At 41.6% G+C, this 21,283-nt stretch overlaps 1 protein-coding gene and 1 long non-coding RNA gene across 5 annotated transcripts in view; one reads left to right on the top strand and one right to left on the bottom strand.

Annotated features, from left to right (window-relative positions):
• Positions 1 to 803: 803 nt before the first annotated feature.
• RMDN3 (regulator of microtubule dynamics 3) overlaps positions 804 to 21,283 on the top strand; it is a 34,996-nt gene continuing 14,516 nt past the window's right edge. Inside the window, exons 1-9 of one of the 4 annotated variants that reach the window (XM_081863079.1) lie at positions 805 to 935; positions 2,555 to 2,757; positions 3,508 to 3,703; positions 4,735 to 4,881; positions 8,750 to 9,014; positions 10,697 to 10,799; positions 12,011 to 12,071; positions 20,205 to 20,280; positions 21,055 to 21,132. In XM_081863079.1, coding sequence (XP_081719205.1) covers positions 904 to 935; positions 2,555 to 2,757; positions 3,508 to 3,703; positions 4,735 to 4,881; positions 8,750 to 9,014; positions 10,697 to 10,799; positions 12,011 to 12,071; positions 20,205 to 20,280; positions 21,055 to 21,132 — 1,161 coding nt within the window. In that variant the 5' untranslated portion in view covers positions 805 to 903. Of the gene's footprint in view, positions 1,013 to 1,616; positions 1,889 to 2,554; positions 2,758 to 3,507; positions 3,704 to 4,734; positions 4,882 to 8,749; positions 9,015 to 10,696; positions 10,800 to 12,010; positions 12,072 to 20,204; positions 20,281 to 21,054; positions 21,133 to 21,283 lie in introns of those variants that run through there. The other 3 variants (XM_081863081.1, XM_081863080.1, XM_081863082.1) reach the window with 3 other exon arrangements.
• LOC309345715 lies at positions 12,381 to 14,675 on the bottom strand. Its single transcript, XR_014158354.1, has 2 exons — positions 13,486 to 14,675; positions 12,381 to 13,151 (listed from the first exon to the last, which is right to left on the bottom strand). It is a non-coding gene; the product is annotated as an uncharacterized lncRNA (long non-coding RNA).

Here is a 21,283-nt window from a genome sequence, read left to right as displayed (position 1 = left end):
TTTGATGAGGCCTTAAGCTAATGACGATAACAGGGCCCTTTATATGTCCAGCTGTCCTTTGTCAACAACAAATTTTTGCTGTTTTTTGTGTAGAATATATACTATATTGTAATTTATGGACCTAATAGGTATCTAAAGCCGTTTGCCACCGTTGCTGTATGTAGGCTTTATTTTATGTTTTTTTTATCTTATATTTTGGAAATGTTTTCCCCCCCTTTAATTTTATGGGGGCCCCCCAAGAGAGTGGGGTCCTAAGCTATAGCTTGTTTAGCTTACACGTAAATCCAGCACTACTCCCAGCCATTGATGCTCCAAAACCAACCCCAAGCCCTTTCAGATTCTTGCACCTTTCGGAATCAGGGCATCTCCCAGTGCGGCAAGTTAGGGAGAGAACAGCCTCTTTTTTAACTGTACACACCACTAGCAGACATCTAGGCAGGCACTCAGCGGCTCCTTATTGACACCCCCCCCACACACACCCTCCACGTCTGGTGTTTTCCCCACCCGTTTTTTTCCTATTGCTCAGGCATAGGCAAACTTGGCCCTCCAGATGTTTTGGGACTACAACTCCCATCATCCCTAGCTAACAGGACCAGTGGTCAGGGATGATGGGAATTGTAGTCTCAAAACATCTGGAGGGCCGATTTTGCCTATGCCTGCTACTGCTCGTTTGCTCCTCAGAGGGAGGCCAGACTTCCACTGTGGGAGGCAGTAATGCTCCTGGAAACACTTGCACTCCGCTTCTCTATGTAGGCTTCTCACGGGAGCCTGGTTGGCCACCGTTGGTCTGATCCGGCAGGGCTTCTCTTGACATTCTAGAGGCGTGGCCTCCTTTCTCTCCGTCAATTCTCCGCGCCACCTTTCCACCGGCGGAGGGATGAGCCGTGCGCCAACGTCATTTCTATGCGCCGGCGAGAGGACTGGCCTGCGGCGGGGTAAGGGGGAAACGCGGAGAACGAGGAGGGCGGCGGACGGTGGCCGCACGAGGACATATCCAGCGAGAAGCGCAGCGGTAATTTAAATACCTGGAGAAGGAGCGCTTCACTCAGCCTCCTCAAGCGGCTCGCGCGCAGCAACGGTCGCCTTGCGGCTTTCCTGACTCTTTGGGCGCGCGCGCGGCCTCCTTTTCGACTAGGGAAAGGAGGCGAAGGAGGAGAAAGGGGCGCTTGCCTGTTGAAGCATCAGTTCCCGGGCACATAGAACTACACACAGGCGGAGGCAGTGGGGGAGAGCGAGTCTAGTGTCACTTTAACTTGAAGAGGGACGGTGTAAGTCCCACACGTGCCTACTCTGGAGTAAACCCCACTGAGTTCAGTTGGCCTTACGCCCATGCAAGTGAGTGCAGGATTGCACCCTCTCTTGTCAATGCAGCCCAAGCGATCCGCTGTGGCGCAACGCAAATCCTTTAGTCTCTGCGGTGCCACAAATCTCTCTCTCTCGCTCTCAAAGCGTTTTGCAGCAAACAGACCAATAATGTGGCTCTTCGGAATTTAGAACTCGGCCCTCTCTGCGCAGGCGCGTGGAGCGGCGGGAGATGCTGGGGCAACGCGCCTCCTGTCGCCCATGGGTGGGGGTCGGGGTGCGGGTGGGGAAGGGGCGTGTGCCTCAGTTCTGCGGCTCACCAGTTCCCGCTATCTCTGAGCACACCCAGTGGGTGGCGACCCCTTACATGCTCCTTCTTTCAGTAACGTTTGTGGTTTAAGAACCGCAGTGTCATCGCGGGGTCAGAGGCTTGGCCCAGTTGTCAAATCGCCTGAGCTGGGTAGACAAGAGTTTAAAACCTGTTTGGTGGTTTTGGACCCCGTAAGGCTCAGCATTTCTTATCTCGAAACACATCATGTAGATGGTGCTGACAAACTGTATTAAGGGGAAACTGGTATATTTACATGTAAGTGGGTTTAGATTTCTGTGTATTTGTGTACGTATTTTTGCATGTATGTGAGAGAGACAGCTAAGTTGGGAAAGAGTGACCTGGGAAGAAGATGATGTGGCTTCAGTTCTTTGAAATTGCTACTAATGCGGACGGCGTCCTGCTTTGAAATGGGAGTGTTTTTGACAAGGTTGCTAGGTTATCACTTGTGTCCTCCCTGTTACCTGTTGAGCTCCTGGATTGAACTGTATCCGGGTATTATCTGAGTCAAATGTGTATAGCTTCAACTACAGAACTTTATCATGTGGAATGAAATCTCACTGAATGACCTTTGGTATCTGATTATATTTCAGTGTAAAATTCTGTTTCCTCTAAGCATTAATTTGCCATTGAGGTCACCAAATCAGGATTTCCCTCCTATATAGATAGAACATCAGAGTATTTTTACATATTCTGAGAAGTAGGTTGCTGTCTCTCATATCGAAGAACTGATGGTTATGTTGCTGCACCCTCTTTGTTTTTGTTTTATTTAAAAAATGCTTAGCTTGTAAATATTTTAGACTTATTTTATTTTGAAATATTATTAAGCACATAACACTTACCATGTGTTATAATTCAGCTCTTTCTCCTTCATGTTCTATCTATTTCATAAATACAAATTATGGCCTGCTTGAATTGTTTCAGATGCATCATGTCCAAAATGGTGGTCTTCCGTGTGGGACTTGGTGTGGTCCTGGGAGCAGCTGCAGGGATAGGTCTCTTCTACTACTTCTACAAACAAAAGAGAAAAAAGCCCCAACAAAGATCCAAATCACAAAACGTACAGAGTCAACATAATGCTCTGGACCCTAAAGAACACACACAAATTCTACAGCCTTATAATCAGGGTACAAAGATGGTTTCCGTTTTTTACATTATCTTATGTACTTTTATTTTTTCTAAGACTAGAGTCAAACTGGTAAGAGGTTGTGAGGTTAATTTATCACCATTAAACTTGGAATTCACATGCCTAGTATTACTCTTATTTGCTTAATTTCAGTGAAAGTATGCTCTGAGATGAATGTGCAGATTAGTTGAGAATTCTGTTTGTATCTGATAAGTTATAATTACTTTGAAAATAAAGACACAACTCTGCTGAACTTGCCAAATGGGAATATATTAAAAGATTCAATTTTTCTGTAAATTAACAAATTACAATTAGACGTTAAGTTGTAATTCTTAATGTGTACAAGTCTGCATATGCACAAGGCTCTTTCTGCAGACTGAAAAAGCAGTTGTATTACTGTAGGTTATATACCCTTGTACTATTCATCTGCAAAATGTTGATAGCTAGCATGTTTGCATCGCTGTATCAATGATATGTGCAATGCTATGGGAATTGACTGCATTTTTTCCCATAGCAGGTTTTTATCTCTTTTTCCTGGGAAGTCTCTGGGTTCTCCATTCTGAGAGAAGCTTCCTTATACCAAGTCAGACTTTTGATCCATCTAGCTTAGTATTGTCCACCTGACTAGCTGTGGCTTTCGCCAAGGTTACTGACAGGGGACATTCCTCTTCAAACCTGGAGATGCCAGGGATTGAACCAGGAGTTTCTCCATGCCTAGCTGTGTTGTAGCTGCTTCATTTTCTTTCTCTAGTTCCACGGATGAGACAAGCACCAGTGGAAGGTGGTGACAGCATCCCATATACAGCTCATCTAACACAAGAAGAACAGGCTGAAGTGCTGAACCGTCTGGACTTTGTGCTCAAAAGCCTTATAGAACTGCGACATGAAGTAGAAGAGTTGCGGAATAGCCTGCGGGGTTTAGCAGGAGAGATTGTTGGAGAAGTCAGGTTAGTATAAAGCTATTTCCTGCAGATTGCTGAAAATTACATGAACCATGTTTTGGGTGAAATTGTTATTGTGCTTTCCTTTTTTTAAACTCTCACTGCTATTTGTAAAACAGTAATTCTTCCAGAGTAATTTCACTGATATTCAGCAAAAAGCTATGGATATACTAGAGGCACACGCCCTTACAAGGATATTTAATTTCAACATGTTCTTCTCTTTTTTTCTTCAGCTATCTACAAAGCATCAACCTTTATCACACTAACCAGTATTTAAAATTTGAACCATTTGATTTCGTATCTGTTGCCAAATGTCATTTGTAACAGGTTGTCAGCCCCCAAAATTGATACCGGAGCAGAACACTGGTATAAAGCAGTTTATCAAGCAGCTCAGAATTGAATCCAAAACTTAAGAAATGTGTAGATGTTTGTATTGTGGCAAGAGTAACTTCTGGAATGGTAACCACTGGAAGGTTTTGGGTGAAGCCTTTTGAATGATTCATGTTAATATTGACAGCTGTAGAAAAGAAGCATCAATGTATGAGCATCTGACCTAGGCTGCAGTCCTATACACACCTTGGGGGAAGTTTCATTGAACTCGATGGGACTTTTTTCTGACACATGCATAGGATTGCCCTGCTATGCTTCTTAGTGGATGACCATTTATTTTTTCCTGGAAGTTCTTCTTAGTATAGTATAGTTGGCTAGATGATTTCCCCCTAACAGATATCCCAGGCTCCCTAGACTTCACAGCCCTATCTAATCTGTAAAGTTGAATGCATTTTTGTCAGTTTCCCTTCTTAGTTATAAGTGATGATATAGCAAAATTATTGTGTAAATATTTGTATATGTCTGTTATACTTTTATATTCTATGACACAATAGTTGAATAAGGTCTGATTTTGTAGGACTAATCTGAAATATACTGAGCAGGTGGTTTGTGGGTGTATTAGAGAAGGAAAAGGGAAACAAACAATTAATGGGAAACAAACAATTATACAGCATAAGTGTCTCTTGTGTTAATATCTCCCCTTGCAGAACCCAACTAGAAGAAAGCCAGAAGGTTATTCGGCGGAGGCGTACTATATATCCCAGAGAAAGGAGTGATTCCACAGGTTCCAGCTCTATATATTTCACAGCCAGCTCTGGAGCTGCCTACACTACTGATGGTGAAAGTGAGGGAGGGTAAGTGAGTTCAAAGCAAAAATTAGTTTAAAGGGATTAACTTGTGGAAGTAGTTGGTTCTATAAGAGAAATGACTAGTAAAATATCTATTCTGCGCTTAGTATTAAGCCTCATCAGGGACAGTTCAAGGAGAAGTAAAATGTTGTTAAATTTTTATGTAATTTTTTCTTTAGAGAGCCTTGCTGTTCGGTTCAAAAGCTTTTAAGCAGAGATTGCATGATGCATCCCTTCAGATAGATCAGGCATGTCCAAAGTCCGTTTTGGGGGACCTGATCCAGCCCGCTGGTCAGTTTAATCCTGGGGTAAACAACTCTGGGGTAAAATTGTAAAAAAAGCTCAACAACTTCAATCCTAAAAAATCCTTTAAAAAGCTCAACAACTTTGGTCGGCCCTCGCGCATGTTCACTTCATCAAATCTGGCCCTCTTTGAAAAAAGCTTGGGCACCCCTGAGATAGTCACATCAACTGTAGCAATTTCTACAATAGCACTACAGGGGAATCACTGCTTACATGGGGGTTCCATTCCTGGCTGCCAGACATGTAAGTGTGACATGCCCAAGTCCATTCCACTCCACCCCATTCTGCCCCACCCTCTTTGGGTGCCAAAAACAGTGCGCCTGTCAGCAACCACACATTTACTGATTTCGCACGAGTGTAGAGGTGCCTGTATTTTATAAGATTTCCCTTACGTTCCTTTTTAACTCCCTTGTTATAAGGATTTTGGAAAACAGAGAGCTAGAATGACCTTTGCTTTCTAAAAATTATTTATTTATTAATTAAAAAATTATATCCCGCTTTTCATCATCAGAACATAAAACAAACTCTAAAAGAGTTCAAAGGCATCTGAAAGTCAATACAGTAGTACCTTGGGTTACATACGCTTCAGGTTACAGACTCTGCTAACCCAGAAATATTACCTCGGGTTAAGAACTTTGCTTCAGGATGAGAACAGAAATCGTGCTCCGGCGGTGCAGCGGCAGCAGGAGACCTCATTAGCTAAAGTGGTGCTTCAGGTTTAGAACAGTTTTAGGTTAAGAACGGACCTCTGGAATGAATTAAGTACTTAACCCGAGGTACCACTGTACGAGCAGTTCTTACCTAACTTTGTGTAGGAGGGATGCCCGTTAAATGAGATTCCTCAGTTGTCTTGGAAGAAAGGTTCAGAAATAATGCCATATTTGTCCTTGTGGCTTAAACCGATTTCATGACCTTGCATAGATTTCTAGAATGTGTTGTACTTGGGAAAGAATTTGGGGAGAGATGTGGAGAAGTTTGACCACTAGTCTGTAATTTATCTGCTGAGTGAACAATATAAACAAACAACTATGACGCTTGTACACTCTCTATCTGCTGTTGTCTTATTAGGGAGATTCAGAATATTAAGTTTGTTTTGTGCTTTTATTATTTAGGTGTTACTATAATTTTCTTCACCGTGTATTTCTATGGCATTTCAATCAAGATTTGTTCCAAGACAAAAAGTTTTCTGAAGGAGCATGTTGTAAAAAGGAGTTGTGGTCTGCTAGGAACATTTGGCATTTTGAGTTTATGTGATAATAGTTTGGGTCCAAAATAAAGTTCTACTGATTTTACCTTGTGTAAATTTAAACTTCAGTTTTATAATAGTCGGATGACTAGATACAAATTGACAGATCTAATCATATTGATAAATGAAAACCACAACCATTTCTTTCCCCGTGGCTTGTATTTGATTTGGGATATTAATCCTTTGGTAATGGCGATTGTGGAGAAATAACTCTTGCTAAGCTAATAAACTGCTGAATGGTCTTAGCCTGAGAGCATTTATTTATCTGTTGTATTTATATCTCACCTTTTCCCCAAGGAACTCCAGTGTGGTACATGGTTCTCTCATCCGCACCCACCCTATTTTTTGTCCTCAGAATGACTCTGTGAGATTGGTTAGATTGAGAGAGAGTCACCCAGGGATTGCCATCTTTTATTTCATTATTATTATTATTATTATTATTATTATTAGTATATGGACAATATTACTATGCTTCCTCATAACCAAAGTTATGGATGACATACCTAAACATCATTAAAATACAATAAAAGCAATTTAAATAAAATCACAATAAAACACATCACACTTCAGAGACTGCAATAAAATGTGGCGAATGCAGGCCTTAAAACTTTTAACAAACCAGAGCCTCAAAATCCTTTAAAGCCCTAAAAAGGTCCCCTAAAAAGCATTGGAGAATAAAGTCTTTTCCTGATGCCAAAAGGAATACAAAAGGAAGTACAAATAGTTGGTGGCAGGTGAGCCGCAGTGGAGAGGGAATTCCACAACTGGAGTACTATCACTGAGAAGGCCCACTCTGTAGCCACAAAACAGAGTACTTAGTGCTGGCGCTCTGAGAAGGGCCGTTGGTGACCTTGTGACTGAGTGGAATTTGAACCTGGGTTGCTAGTCGTAGTCAAGCATGCTAACCACTGTACTCTGGACCCACACGGAGTTTGGTCCTTTGAAAAAGGAGGTAAAACACACACATCCTGCATATACTCCAGAGCTTTTTACTGAGTGACTTTGCACACGCATACTTATCTCTAAGTGATTGCAACATCGAGTTACATGATTATGTGAAATAGCAGGTACAAGCAGGGTTTTCATACAGCTTGATACCACTTCAGATACTTCCTGTATTTTAAGTGGCAATATAAAATCATGCGAAGGTTCTGGTCTGAGTACTGCAAATAATTGAATGTTTGGAGTGACATATTATGTCCCGCATCAGAGGTAGCACTCCAAAAATGTATTGGGAAACTGTGTAAGGAAAGTAAATAAAAATGTAGTGGGTAACTCAGCTGCAGGAGTGGGAATAATTCTTAGAAGTGCACTGAAGAACGCGTGGAGGGATGATGTAGGAAGATGTAGAAATAAGCTAACACTTACCAACTAAAGCACAGTATGTTGGCATCACTGCCATGACTTATTGATAGAAGATTGTCAAGTAATTATTCTGTAGGGTGTAGATTCACAGTTCTTGACAGTGTTGTGAAATATATTGCAAGATCAGCATGGTTTTTGGTTGTATAGTTCTACTTTTATTCTAGTTTACTACTTATTAAAAATTCCTTAAAATATTATTTTTAGAAAATGCAGTGTTTTTCTGATGGAGCTGGGACACATAGTGCATCGTATCTAAGTTTTAGTAGACCTGTTGAAATAATGGCCCTACATTAATCATATCTATTAATTTCAATGGGTCTGCTCTGAGTAGGACTAGCATTGGCTACAACCCACTCAGTTGGGAATTAGACTGATGGCCCATGCATGTGTGCTGTGGTTTGTTGGTCAGGAATTTTGGCTTTGTTTTTCAGTTCCAGACCTTAAGGCCGTTAGCCCATTCTGTTGTATTGTATTGTGTGTTGTATCTGCTGCTGATACTAAAAGCTGTTGCATAGCAGGAAGTTTAGGATTTGCCCCCCTATATTAGCATTCTGTTCATAGAGTTGGATCCAAATTTCCCTGTATAGAAGGGCTCCTTTGGTCCACTTCTGATCCAGAAGAGATATCTCATTAGTGGAAGGGCAGAAGAGGATATTTGTTTATACCCCTGCCAACACTGTTCTGGAGAGTCTCCCCATCCTCTTGAGCAGATCTTTGAAGGTTGGGAGGGGTTGCAGAAGGAAAAACAAACCAGCAAAAGTTAGCCTCTTCCCTCTTTTCTACTAGTGGAAGTGTGATGAACGGAACTCCCTTAGGGAGAAGCTTCTGCCACGAACAAAGTTCAGGCACAAACTTCTATTTCTTAGGATGTGATATCTATTGACTTTAAAAGCTTTGATTGTGAAATTTAGGTTATGTCGTGTTAATGTAATGACAGATTTTCTGCAATTTGTCTTAAAGCTATACTACAGCCAACGCAGAGTCTGATTATGATCGCGAGTCTGATAAAGAGAGTGAGGAAGGAGAAGACGAAAGAAGTTGTGAGACTGTGAGAACGGCAAGGAGGGATTCCTTAGACCTTGTCAATGAGGATGAAACACTGACTTTGGACCCTGCTACAGACGAAGCACTTGGTCAGTTGCTCCAGCAAGCAGATCGCTTGCACTGTGGGAGCGAACAGGAGAAGAGAGAAGGATTCCAACAGCTGCTTAACAATAAACTAGTGGTAAAGTTCACTCTAGCAATTTCTCAGAAAAACTGAGCTGAGCTAACCAGCAGGGAGAGCAGAACAGGATGTTGTGCAAGGTCTTGTTTATACCACAATCCTAAATGAGACCAGGCATCTAAAATGCAGCATTGCTTATGCTGCCATTAGGAAATTAAAACCCTCAAAGCCTGTGGGATTTGGCCTCTTCTTAAAAGTATTAAATTATGTTTTGTTTATTGCGTATTGAAACATACAGTAACTCAATCCCCTAATGGGTTTAAAAGTGGAACTGCAGCATCTCCTAAGTTGATAGCAAAGCTCTGCTCAGACTTATTACAGTGATGATTTAGGCATAATTGTTTCATGAAATGTAGATACAAACTTGCTTTATATATACATGTCAACAAGTCAGCTGGTCAGCTGTTTGCAACATGTTTGGAAATCAAATCAAGCTTACCAGTACCCAAACTTTTCCCATCTTCATTTGCAGTCATTTCTCAGTCTGTTCTTCTAATGTGTCTCTTACATCTTTTGTGTTGCTAACTCAAGTCTTCTACTCCCGCTCCAAGGCTGCCCTACCCAACGGCTGCAACCTACTTGGTATGCTTGAAGTTGGATCTGCAGTATTATCTAAGAACTGTTTGTTCTGCCTTAATACTCACCCAGTTATTGAGAAATCGCCTCATTTTCTCTCCCTGTCCCAACCCCATGGTAAAATTAGGTTAATGAGCCTGGAACTTATAGCCATGTCAGTAGTTATATATCTGCTTTATATAGCATTGTACCAAATTAACTGGCTCTGTAGTGGCCAACTTGATTTTATGAAGTCTCACACAGGTCTCTAGTTCCCAGTTCTGTCCCCACAAGGGGGAGTATTGTCCAATTCAGCCATGCATAATGGGCACATGGCTGGTGTATTCCATCTAGTGGTCATGGCTGTGGTACATATGCTATATGCTGCTTAAGCTTGGCACTTTTGTCTGCTTGCAAAGTAAGCCCAGTGTGACACCAGCAGAGGAACAGTTTATTTGCAGGAGCAGGGACTTGTTCTAGGAAGGTTTCTATTTGACATAAGTGTTTGACTGTCTGACCCGAATCCTATAGTTACTTTATTAAAATCTCAAGAATGAGAAGCATATTACACTTTACTAATTCAGGCAAGTGAAGAGATTTAAATGAATTATTGAGTTGGTTTTGCTCGTCTAGGGCAGTGTTTCCCAACCTTGTGCCTCCAGCTGTTTTTGGACTACAATTCCCATCATCCCTTGCCACTGGTCTTGCTAGTCAGGGATGATGGGAGTTGTAGTTCAAAAACAGCTGGAGGCACAAGGTTGGGAAACACTGGTCTAGGGCATTATTCCACTGCTTGTCAAATTGTTCACAAGCTACGTTTAAAACAAAACAAAACACCTGCAGTATGTTATACTTGGAAATCCCATTTTCTTTTAAGCAAACAGGTGAACTAATAAATAAAAAAATTGTCCAGTAGCACCTTAGAGATCAACTAAGTATGTTCTGGGTATGAGCTTTCGTGTGCATGCACACGAAAGCTTATACCCAGAACATACTTAGTCGATCTCTAAGGTGCTACTGGACAATTTATTTATTTATTTTGACTGCGTCAGACCAACATGGCTACCTACCTGAATCTAGAATCAGGTGAACTAATAAATGTGAAATAACATTTGTTTTATCCACAGTATGGTGACAAGCAAGATTTCCTTTGGCGCCTGGCCCGAGGTTATAGTGATATGTATGAAATCACGGAGGATGCAGATGAGAAATTATCTTATGCGTCTGATGGTAAGAAGGCACTTTGAGATAAGGGTGGGTGCATTTCACCAGAGAGTTGTATTGGGCATTTATTTACCTGACTGCCTTGGAAAAAGTGGGTTACGCGCGCACACACACACACACACACACACACGGTTATTTGTTTGTTTGTTCCATTTATATCCCACCTTTCCTCCCAGAAGCCCAGGGTGGTATACATTGATTCTCTGCCTCCCCATTTTGTCCTCATAATAACCCTATGAGGTAGGTCACCAGTGAGTTTCATGGCAGACCAAGGATTTGAAACCTGATCTCCCAGGGGTCTTAGTCCAACCACTGCACTACACTGGCTCTCAATTTAAAATTACAGCCCCCCGTCCCCGGTGGATTATTCTTACTCCTAAAATGAAATCACGTGTTAAAGAAACTTGTAAACAGAATTGTACTTGGAGAACTGCTTGGCAGGTGCTGCAATTGCGTTTGCTGGTTTTATCATGTAATGCAAGACTTTCATAGCATGAATGGTACAATAAGTCTGAATCGCTGCATCTATATTGGATGCTTGTGCCAGCCCACACTTTTGATTCACATCACTGCTACAAACTGCTTTACTCCTCCTCAAATTCCTGAGCTTATGTTTGTCTCAAAATTGTCCACTTTCCTTTACCTCCTCTGTTGCTGCCTCCTTGTCAGACAGCAGCCACCTACTTCTCTTTCTGATAGGGCCAAAGTTGGCTCTTTGTGATGCTGGAACTCTAAGGCTGCAGTTCTATAGTCTGCACCCTGAGAACACATTGTTATGGGAGTTGGGAAGCTGGCAGATTCAAAGCTATAGTTTCCCATCTGAATATGGTACTTCATATGTAACATCTCTCTCTTAAAAGTGTAGTTAAATTCTTGCTCATTCCTGCCTTGTCTCTCCCTTTGTGACAGCTCCACAAATATTAGGGGTGAAGCTTGATCTCAGGCAGCAACCTTAATCTGGTTTTCTGGGTTGGGAGGCATGTGAGCCAAAAACCTATGGGCTCTATTTCCAAGAGTGTCAGACTGTGAGGTGCAGCTCTTCAGCTGTCATAATGTGCCATCCTTGTATTAGGCTGCTGTTCTCTGAAGAATATCTGCTTACTGAATGTGTGAAACTTCTTTGTATGCTGTTAATCTCCAGTTTCAAAGTATTTGAAGGGTTAAGTGTTTAAAATGTGACACACAAATAAGTTTATTTTTGTTGGTTTTCGTTGCAGGAAAGGATGAGGCAGAAACAGCTTTGCAGATGGGAGATCAAAGTGCTGAGTGTCACCAGTGGTATGTAATTACTTCCTTTGTGAAGAAAAGGCAAAAAGAGGAGAATTGTTTTATATATTGGCCTTCTATATGTTGCCACTTTAGACATAAACTTTTCAGAAGCATAGTCCACATACAGAGCTGCTATCTTCTTAAATGTACAGATTTGATTTATTCTTCTTCCACAAATACTTATTCATTTGGCAGAAGAGTTTGAGTTTATGGACAGAGCTGTTTACAATTAATCAAAATATGTTTTCCCCATTTGCTCTTGTCAGCTAATGACAAACTGCCTCAGAACAATTCTCCCAGAGGATTTTTTTTTGGGGGGGCTGTTAGAATAATAAGTATGTTTTGACTCTGAGAATATGATTCGTATCAGTGTCTTATGAGCCCTCATCTAGTAATTTACTGCTTTTCCCCAGAGTTGTAAAAAAAAAAAATGGAGTCTAGGCATATATCTTGGACAGTTCTGTTGCTTCGAGAAAACAAATGACTCCTCTTTTGCCGGCTCCTAATCTCTTTCTTCTGCAAGTCTGCAGTTCAGATGCAATACAGCTGTGATTTTAAAATCCCAAGAACAACACTACCTACTGTAAAATTATGATACAGATACCACCTGGTGCTGCTAATAAGCCATTGTTACAGGTAAAATAGCAATGACTTCAGAGGAGTCCCATAAATGTCAATATTTTTTCTGTTAAGTGCAGTAGTTGCCATCAGGGGTGGTGCAGGTGAGGCAGCATTGCTCACCTGGCATCCCAATGCTTGCATCTCTGCTGGTTACTGAAAGAGGGAGGGACATAACAACAGGGAGTTCAACATGGGCACCCAGTTAGGAGTATTGGATTACCTCTGCCTCTGTGGCTCCACCACACTCTCCACTGCTTTGTCCCTCTCGGTAATTGGCAGTGATGCGGGAGGTTGGGAAGCCAGATGAGCAACACCACGTTGGCCATTGCTGCTTAAGTGTCATGGGCTAAAGTGCCAGGTGGGCTGCTTATAAAGCATCATTCGTGTTGAACCTTTTATATACTGTGCCTGTAAAACTCACATATAATGTTTAATCTACTAGAAAACTGAGGTGGTAAATAAGGTGAGCTTAATACAGTGGTGCCTCGCAAGACGAAAAGAATCCATTCCGCGAGTCTCTTCGTCTTGCGGTTTTTTCGTCTTGCGATGCAAGCCCATTAGCGGATTAGTGCTATTAGCGGCTTAGCAGATCAGCTGTTAAGCGGCTTAGCAGATCAGCTGTTAAGCGGCTTAGCGGCTTAGAAAAAGGGGGGGAGGGGAAAAAACCCGCAGGAACTCGCAAGACATTTTCGTCTTGCGAAGCAAGCCCATAGGAAATTCGTTTTGCGAAGCACCTCCAAAACGGAAAACCCTTTCGTCTAGCGGGTTTTCCGTCTTGCGAGGCGTTCGTCTTGCGGGGCACCACTGTACCATGGTTATCAACCCCTTATACTCTGGCAATTTGAGAGTGTGAAGTATGAAGAACTGCTATAGCTTTCATGTGTGCCCAGTGCTTTTTGTCTTAAAAAAAATGTTTAGGGGTACTCTCATTTCCTACTCATATTGAAACAATGCCCCTCAATGAGGCCAAACTTAGATTCAAAAAATGTTTAGAGATATGCCTACCCCTGCATCTCCCCAGAAAAAAAGCATTCCGCCTTTCTGCTGAGTGGTGTATTATTCAACCTTCCAAAAGGCAAGAACAGAATTAAGTGTTTGAAGGCCCACTGCTATCGGCTAGCCTTTCAAGGGTGCGAAAACAAAAATACTGAATTCTTGCACACGGTGGTCTAAATTTGAAGTCTCATGGGAATGTGAGAAGGGTTTCATTGCATTATCCTTTCTACCAAGCAGTAAAAGGGAGCCTCTTGTTGGAACTCCCATCTGCTGCTAGAGGGAAGAGACTAAAGTTCTGTATCTGCCAGCAGTAAGAGGTGAGCTTCAGAGTCATTAGGTATTGTTTCTGGAAATATAATGTTTTGCTGGTGCGATGTAATACATGAGAAAACATGGGTGGCTGACCCAGCCTTGTTTTTAATAGGATGTCCCAAGCTTATCCCATGACTTCCAAAACTAGTTGTAACATTTAATCGCGTGGTAGAGGGAGAAGAATATGCACCCCTGTCAAAAACTAGGGCAACTCCGTGTGCTGTAAAGCGTGCGGTCTAATGTGCTCCGGCACCAATATGTGAATTCCCGAAGGCCTAGCAAAATAAGAACAACTGAAAATCCCCCATTGCTTCAGCATGTCTGTGGCCTCTGCATTCCTTTAAAACATACTCTGTGAATTAAGGATCAGGAGGAGGAGTTGCTTGTTTGCTTTGGCATTTGTTTGCATTTGCTGTTGAAAGAAATGTTGGAAGTACAACAAGAGCAGGAGGGGATTTCAGAGTGGTCTCTGGAGAGGAAACAGTGCAGGTGCAGCATTATCAGTCCTTTATGCAGTTAGAGTAGTTCTGAAAATATTTACAGACATCCTAAGAAGTCAAAGTTTGTTATTTGCCTTTCGAGACTAAACATAGAGAGTCAATTACAAGATGTGTGAGGCTGGCCTCCAGACCTAAATGGAATTCTGGCGCATGAGTTGTCTCTATTTTTTAAAGGGGTGTACAGAAAAACCTGAGGTTGTTGTGTTTTTTTTTTAATGAACGAACTGTGTTCACCAAACATGGGTTTTTGAAGCTTAATATGCCCATTCTCCTTGATGTGAATTCTATATACTTTGTTTTGGGATAACCCAAAAGGTCCATAAAACTTGCTAGTTAAATTGCCATGTTTAGATTTAGAGCTACATAATTTGGAGTTGTTCCAGGTTGTCTCTATTAACAAAAGTTAATTGGTAGGTAGATGCTGACTTTCTCCACTTACCAGTCCAGTGGACCCTCAAGTTACGTACTGCTCTGGATACGTAATTGTATACTTCCAGGTTTTGCCGTGCGCACATGTGCAGAAGCGGCGCCTCCAGTTGCTGACTTTTTGGGTTAAGTACGGACCCCCAGAACGAATTTAATTTGTATCCGGAGGGTCCACTGTACAGTGATTTGGTGGGTGACATGTAGCACGTACTTTCATGGGGTGTACTGCACCCAGGTTTGTGGCTGTTGCTGAGGAAGCAGGTGTTCAAAAGCATCCTGAAAGTGGCTTGGCCTTTAGATGGCTATTAGGAAGAGGGAGATTTGCAGAGTAGCCACTGAAACTCTCTAGAGCTGTTGGTCACAATGGAACATAGGGGAGAAAAGGAACCATACCTAAGGAATTTCTTTGCATCAAGTGGAGCCTGTGCTCCTTCATAGGTTGTAGGACCAGTGCCCATCAGTCCCAGGCAGCATGGCCATTGGTCAGGGATGCTGAGAGCTGTAGTCTAACATTATTTGGAGAGCCACAGCTCCTTCGCCATCCATCACCTAGGCTGCTTTTGATTCTGGTAACAGTAGATGCTTTACTAAGCAGCAGTGCTTAAACAGTTGAATTCTATGAATTACATTACCCAAGTTTCATAATGTGTTGTTTTTTTTATTGGTGGAAGCTGTCGCCTTCACTCAGTGCTGCTGTTTTATAATACAAACCGTGCTGCCCAATAAAACAACCAGTTGGTAAACTTCTAGGAATTTTTTTTTAAAAAATGAGTCACAGCAACCTCTGGTCCAGATGTCAAAGCAGTCACTGAAATTTCTTACATCTATTTCCGTTTTTGTTCACTGTTTTGAAAATGTGGTTATTCAGAAGGGAAAATAGGGCCATATCCATATCAGCAGCTGCATTGCTCTGGTTTCTGACTCTGGATAGTAATCCATTTTAGCAGACCTTTAGTATGGTCTGTGAATGGCTGATCTTCCTGTGTAGTAAATCTCTTAGTCTTGAAGGTGTCACAAGACTCCTTTTTTGGAGGAGGGGGAAGAACTAGCTGGCTGAATGAATTCAAACTTCGTAAATTTTCATTAAGTGAAACTTATCCTGATGTTTCTCTTTGTATGGACAAGATTTTCGAGGAAAGTGTTTTCCTTGTATCCAGCAGATTTCCCTTCAGGAAACAGTTCATTTAAAAGTCAGCTTGAATTATTTCCTTCACTGATTGACCTTGTGGCAGGAATGAAATAGCAAGCCTGTTTTTTATAGCTAATGGGAAAGCTGGTGTGCAATAAAAGATACAGTTGGGAGGAGGGGAAATGCAGTATTTTTTTTTCTTGCTTCAGAATTTAAACCATTAGTATTTTGTGGAGTACTTCTCTATGTTAGAGCAGTTAAATAATATAAAAAACTCCAGTAAAGGTTTGCAACCCCAAGGATGGAGAAAAAGCAAAACTCCAGTATGTGTGGTGTGATCCTTGACATAATGTTACACCCATTGTCCCTAGATACCTACCTACCTTCCTTCACTGCATGCCAGATGGCAGCTTCGAAGGATGGTCAGGAGTGAAAGAAGTAATCCCCACCCCCACCCCCAGTGCCACTGCCCCTATCAAATTAGGTACCCTCCACGGCTGCTTTAAAAGAAGAATAACCATGTTGGGAGAGCTGATCTTGGCACTATTCATGTTCTCATTCCCCCTATATGAGCATCTTAGGGAAGATTCAGACAGCTGGAAGCCATCTACTATCGCAAAGCTTTCCAAACTTTTCAAGTTGGTGACACACTTTTTGGATATGCTTCATTTCATGACACAGCAATTGAGTTTTGCATCACTTCACGACACAGTAATTCAGTTTTACTAGCAAGCTGGAGGTTAAACTAACCCTTTGCAACCCCAGGAAGAGTGTTCATGTGACACACCTACACACTGCAGCCGACACACTAGTGTGTCATGATGTGCAGTTTGGAAAGCTCTGTACTATTGGTTTAGAAGCTTGCTGATGCTCCTGTATCTGCATCTTGAGAACAGCATGTTCCCTTTCAACCATGTACATGATGGCACACACACATGCATCACTCTAAATTGCATTCAAATTCCTACCTGACCATAAAACTCACAGGGTTAAATGTGGGCTCAATATCTATTAGGCTAGCACATCTCATTAGTTGTGAAGGTAGAAATGAGGTTGAGCAGAGAGGAGAGAAAAGCCATGTATGCTTCTCTGAGCTCCTTAGAAGAAGGGATGGATGAACTATAGTAAAAGAAAAACCTGTTTTACCCCATATGGCTCTCTCTGTGTGTGAGAGAGATAAAACTGGACTTCATTGCACAAGGGAGGCTAGGGACAATTTCATACAGCAAGTATTTAAGTAGTACTGCATAGCTTAAGAGGTATGCAATAGATTCAGCAGATGGTGGGTGACAAATTGTTCAGTTTGTTGCTGAAAACTAAAAGTTTGAGATCTTTCTCAAACTTGGGGTCCCTTTGCTATATGAAATATGGATGGGAGGGTGAGATCTTTCTGGTTTCTTCCTTTTTATATAGTGAAGTTTTCTCCAGGGAGATCTTGGAGCACTATAGAAGTCCTATTGCAACTTGTTTGCTAAGCACTTTGAGGACAAATCACACATTACCTTGGCCTGCAGCCTACAATTTCAGCAGTTCAGCTGAAATGTAAGGGTGTAAGGTTTCACAAAGCATAGTTTATTAAACAAAGAATTGGTGTTGGGGCTACACAGTATTTTCTCCTGTCCCCGCTCACACCAGCTTTGGTATGAAGATCCAATTTTATTTTGTACAAGAGGACCCTGTTATGTCTGAACCTGAAACCAGGATCTCTGTACAAAATCTGAAGCACGAGGTAAGGGTTGAGGAGGGAGCGTGCAGGTCTGATGCTTGTTCCCAGCTTTGTAAGATTTACAAAGCCTAGATGTTCTAACTGAGCCACATTTATGCGTACAGGAACTGTGTAGTCCTTTTAATATGGATTAGGTGACTTTCAGTTGCTGCAGCTGTTCTTCCAGCCTCCCATCTACTGAGTAAAGGAAAGAAGAAAAGCACCAGTTTAAATTAGCAGGGGTTGTTAGCCACTTTGTAAAGCCTGTTTACCAAAAAAGGTGGGATATAAATCTCCCCCACCTCCGCCAAGGCATATAATTGTACTGCAGGGTGTGAGGTAGAGTTTCAGATCTCTCTGCAGTCCTAGGTGGCTGATTCTGTTTTTTCAGCTGGCCAAGGTTCATGAGAATCTGCTTAGTTTTGAGTTATATGGCAATGCTCCAAGATCTGAACCATCAACATCTGCCGTCTTTGAGCTGTAGGATACCAGCAGGTGAGACTTGAGACAAAACTCCCCAGTTTGTTTTCCAAGGAGAAAAGCTGCATCAGAACTGGTGGGAGAATTGTGCCGTATTGAGTTCGTCAACCCTGTGTGGGCCGATTCATTTTCTTGTCCTTGACATTCCTCACTGTTGCTATGCAGAATGTGAATTTCTGCACAGTTTGACACTTCTTGAAAGCCTAGCCCAGCTTAGTATGTTAACCAGGAAAGGTGGAAGGAAAAAGAGATGACAGTTACTACTTGATCCTGTGTGTGTTTACTTGGACATAAACCTTGCTCAGTAGCATTTACTCCCAAGTAAATGTGCCCAGGATTGCAGCTCTGATGTTCTTTCAGCTCATACTAGACTCCCTAAAAGTTACTGTTAATGGCAGGCTTTTGTTAAGCTGTTCAAATTCTTTTTGCTATCCCCAGTGATAGAAACTGAAAGTAAATATGACAGGATTTACAAGCAGTTACTGGGAAGCGTTTCCGAGTGCCTTGCTTCAGGGCAAGTGTGGAGGTAATTAACTGTGTTTATTTGAAGATCTACGAGTTCACATGGGGGTTATATGGCTTTCTCTTGTTTAAACAACCTTGTAAAACTGTATTTTAAAGATCTCACAAACTTTTAGTAGTGTTGCAGTAACTTTCATTAAATCATCCTAATGTTTTATGGAGTTGCTGAGCAGCCTGAATTAGAATCTGATATGAACCATTGAACTTTCAGACCTGTAACTTTCAGCAGCCCTTCATTGTGGGGATGTTCATTGATAACATGCCACGTTGCAGCTAGGTGCATGCAAAAATGGCAGAAAGCTAATACTCAGTGTCAAAGCCTCTGATATTTTCTTCACTTTATGTTCCCACGAGCGCAACATCCATTTTTCCTTTGTCTCACCCACCCTCCCTGCCTCATAGTCTCTACTTTGGCTTCTCCCCACAGTCTCTTTCCCACTGAGGTGATCCCTCTGTTTAACAATATGCATTGGTCCACGGCTCTTCCAAGAACAGAAGACTGAACTTGTGAACTTCTTCTGCGTTACTTAAGAATTTGCAGCTTTTAAAAATTAAGTTCATGTTCACAGCTGTCCTTTCATATTAAATATTTTAGAAAAGGTTTTCTTGTATTTAACTTGCATTTTGTTATATTTTGTTCACTATTTTCCCCCAGCTGATTCCCTAAAGAAGAATCATACTCAAAACATGTAGGGATGGTTATACCTCATTTGGCATTTTTAAAAGACAGGATTATTAGATTTCATTTGGCATTTTCTTAGACATTCTGCTTCATAGGTATAGAATTAATACTTTAATAAGATGGTTCCCACCTTTTCTTTGATTGGTAGGCAGCCTCTTTTCATGCATCAACTAGTCCTAGACATCCTTTTATAAGCTCAAATGAAATAGCCTGGATCTGAATGTGTTGGCTTGCCTGCTTGAACAAAATGCTGGGTTGGGTCCCAATTTCTACGGACATGATCAGATTGGTTTCTGTTTGATTTATGTTAACCGAGCTTATCGTGATTCCAGAGGGTCTAGAAAGAAACCTTCTCCTGCACAAGCTACTTTCCATGTATCAAAGGCTGGCCTCAGAATCCCACTTAGCAAGTGTCACAGATGGCGTTTGTCAAGTAGAGTTCAACGTGGCAAAAGAGCAGTTTGAATATGAGCCCTCTGAGAACAACCTAATGCCAAGGCTGTAAAGTAGTCCTGAGAGGAGATAGTGACTCACCTGAGCCTTGGGGGACCAATTCAGGGTGTGTGTAAATACCTATGAAGTGACAAGGTATAAAACTTTGTGTTCGTAAACTGTTGTTAATTACTTGCCCTCTGTTTTCTTTGTACATGGCTTCTCTGGACAACAGAGCATTTGATATTTTCCAACCCCAGAACACAACCACAACACCATGCTAAAAAACCAGATTTTGGAACAATACACTAATGCTCAGGCTTACTGTAATTTCCAGGTATGCCATTTTATGTGGCCAGGCTTCAGAACACGAAAGTATACAAAAACGCATACAAGCAGGGCACACTTTTAAGGTAAGATGGCTTTTTCTCTTTTAAAAAGACATTTATCGCAATGGAGTAAAATGGGATATTGTGCTGAAAAGGTCTGAGAACATTATAGGAAGGACACCAAATATATTATAAGACTAAGCTGCAAGTAAGATTTCTAACTGATTATAACCATGGTCTGCTTAAAGCTACCCAACAAATTTATGGTTGAGGTTTATTCTGACTTTGACTTCAGCCGGTACTCTGCACCATACATTTCTGGCACCCTTCTGTCTCTCTCACCCTTTCTCATATAACACACACATGTATATGCTGCACTTCCATGGTGCTGTTCTGTACTCCAGAAGACTGTGTGAAGTAAACATTCTTGAAGATAAGGCCAGTTAATTTAATGGTCTCTGCTTCAGTTGAACCCTACAATTGGTTCCTCCTATGTTTTTGTTTGTTTCGCATAACAGGTTCCAGTGCTGTAGGATCCCACAGTGGGAAAGCATCCACTATGAGTGCGTGTAGGAGGAGGATTTTAAAATGTGTGGTTGACATAAAAGACCACATGTCATTTGTGCCCTTTAACAGATTTTAAGAAATGACTTAAAGAAGTTGCAGAGGGTCTTGTCTTTGGTATAGACTCTGGTATTAGCAAGTACTATATTACCAGCTTTTTGATAGTTTACTGCTTTCAGTCATTGTTATATAGGAAACATGTTTTTAGTGGAATCATAGATTTATCCCAAAATGAGTGTAATCTTAAAGTTGTGCTTCATGAATGAGAAATGTCTTTGCTGTACATCTCTTTAGAAACATGTAGACAAAGCAATTGCTCTGAAACCAGATGACCCTAAATCTTACTATCTCCTGGGCCGGTGGTGTTACCAGGTAAATCATTTTCTTTAATATGTATTTCTGAGGTCACAAGACATCATGCTAAATTATTTTGTCTATATTGTTGTTTGTTGTTGGCACCCGCCTGTCTCGGGAGACAATGAAAGAGTGTGTTCTATTCCTCCTCTGGTCAGTCTTGTGGATG

The sequence above is a fragment of the Podarcis erhardii genome, assembly GCF_964252035.2.
Source record: "Podarcis erhardii genome assembly, chromosome: 1".
Classification (NCBI taxonomy): Eukaryota; Metazoa; Chordata; class Lepidosauria; order Squamata; family Lacertidae; genus Podarcis; species Podarcis erhardii.
This window is presented reverse-complemented; position numbering and strand designations above follow the sequence as displayed.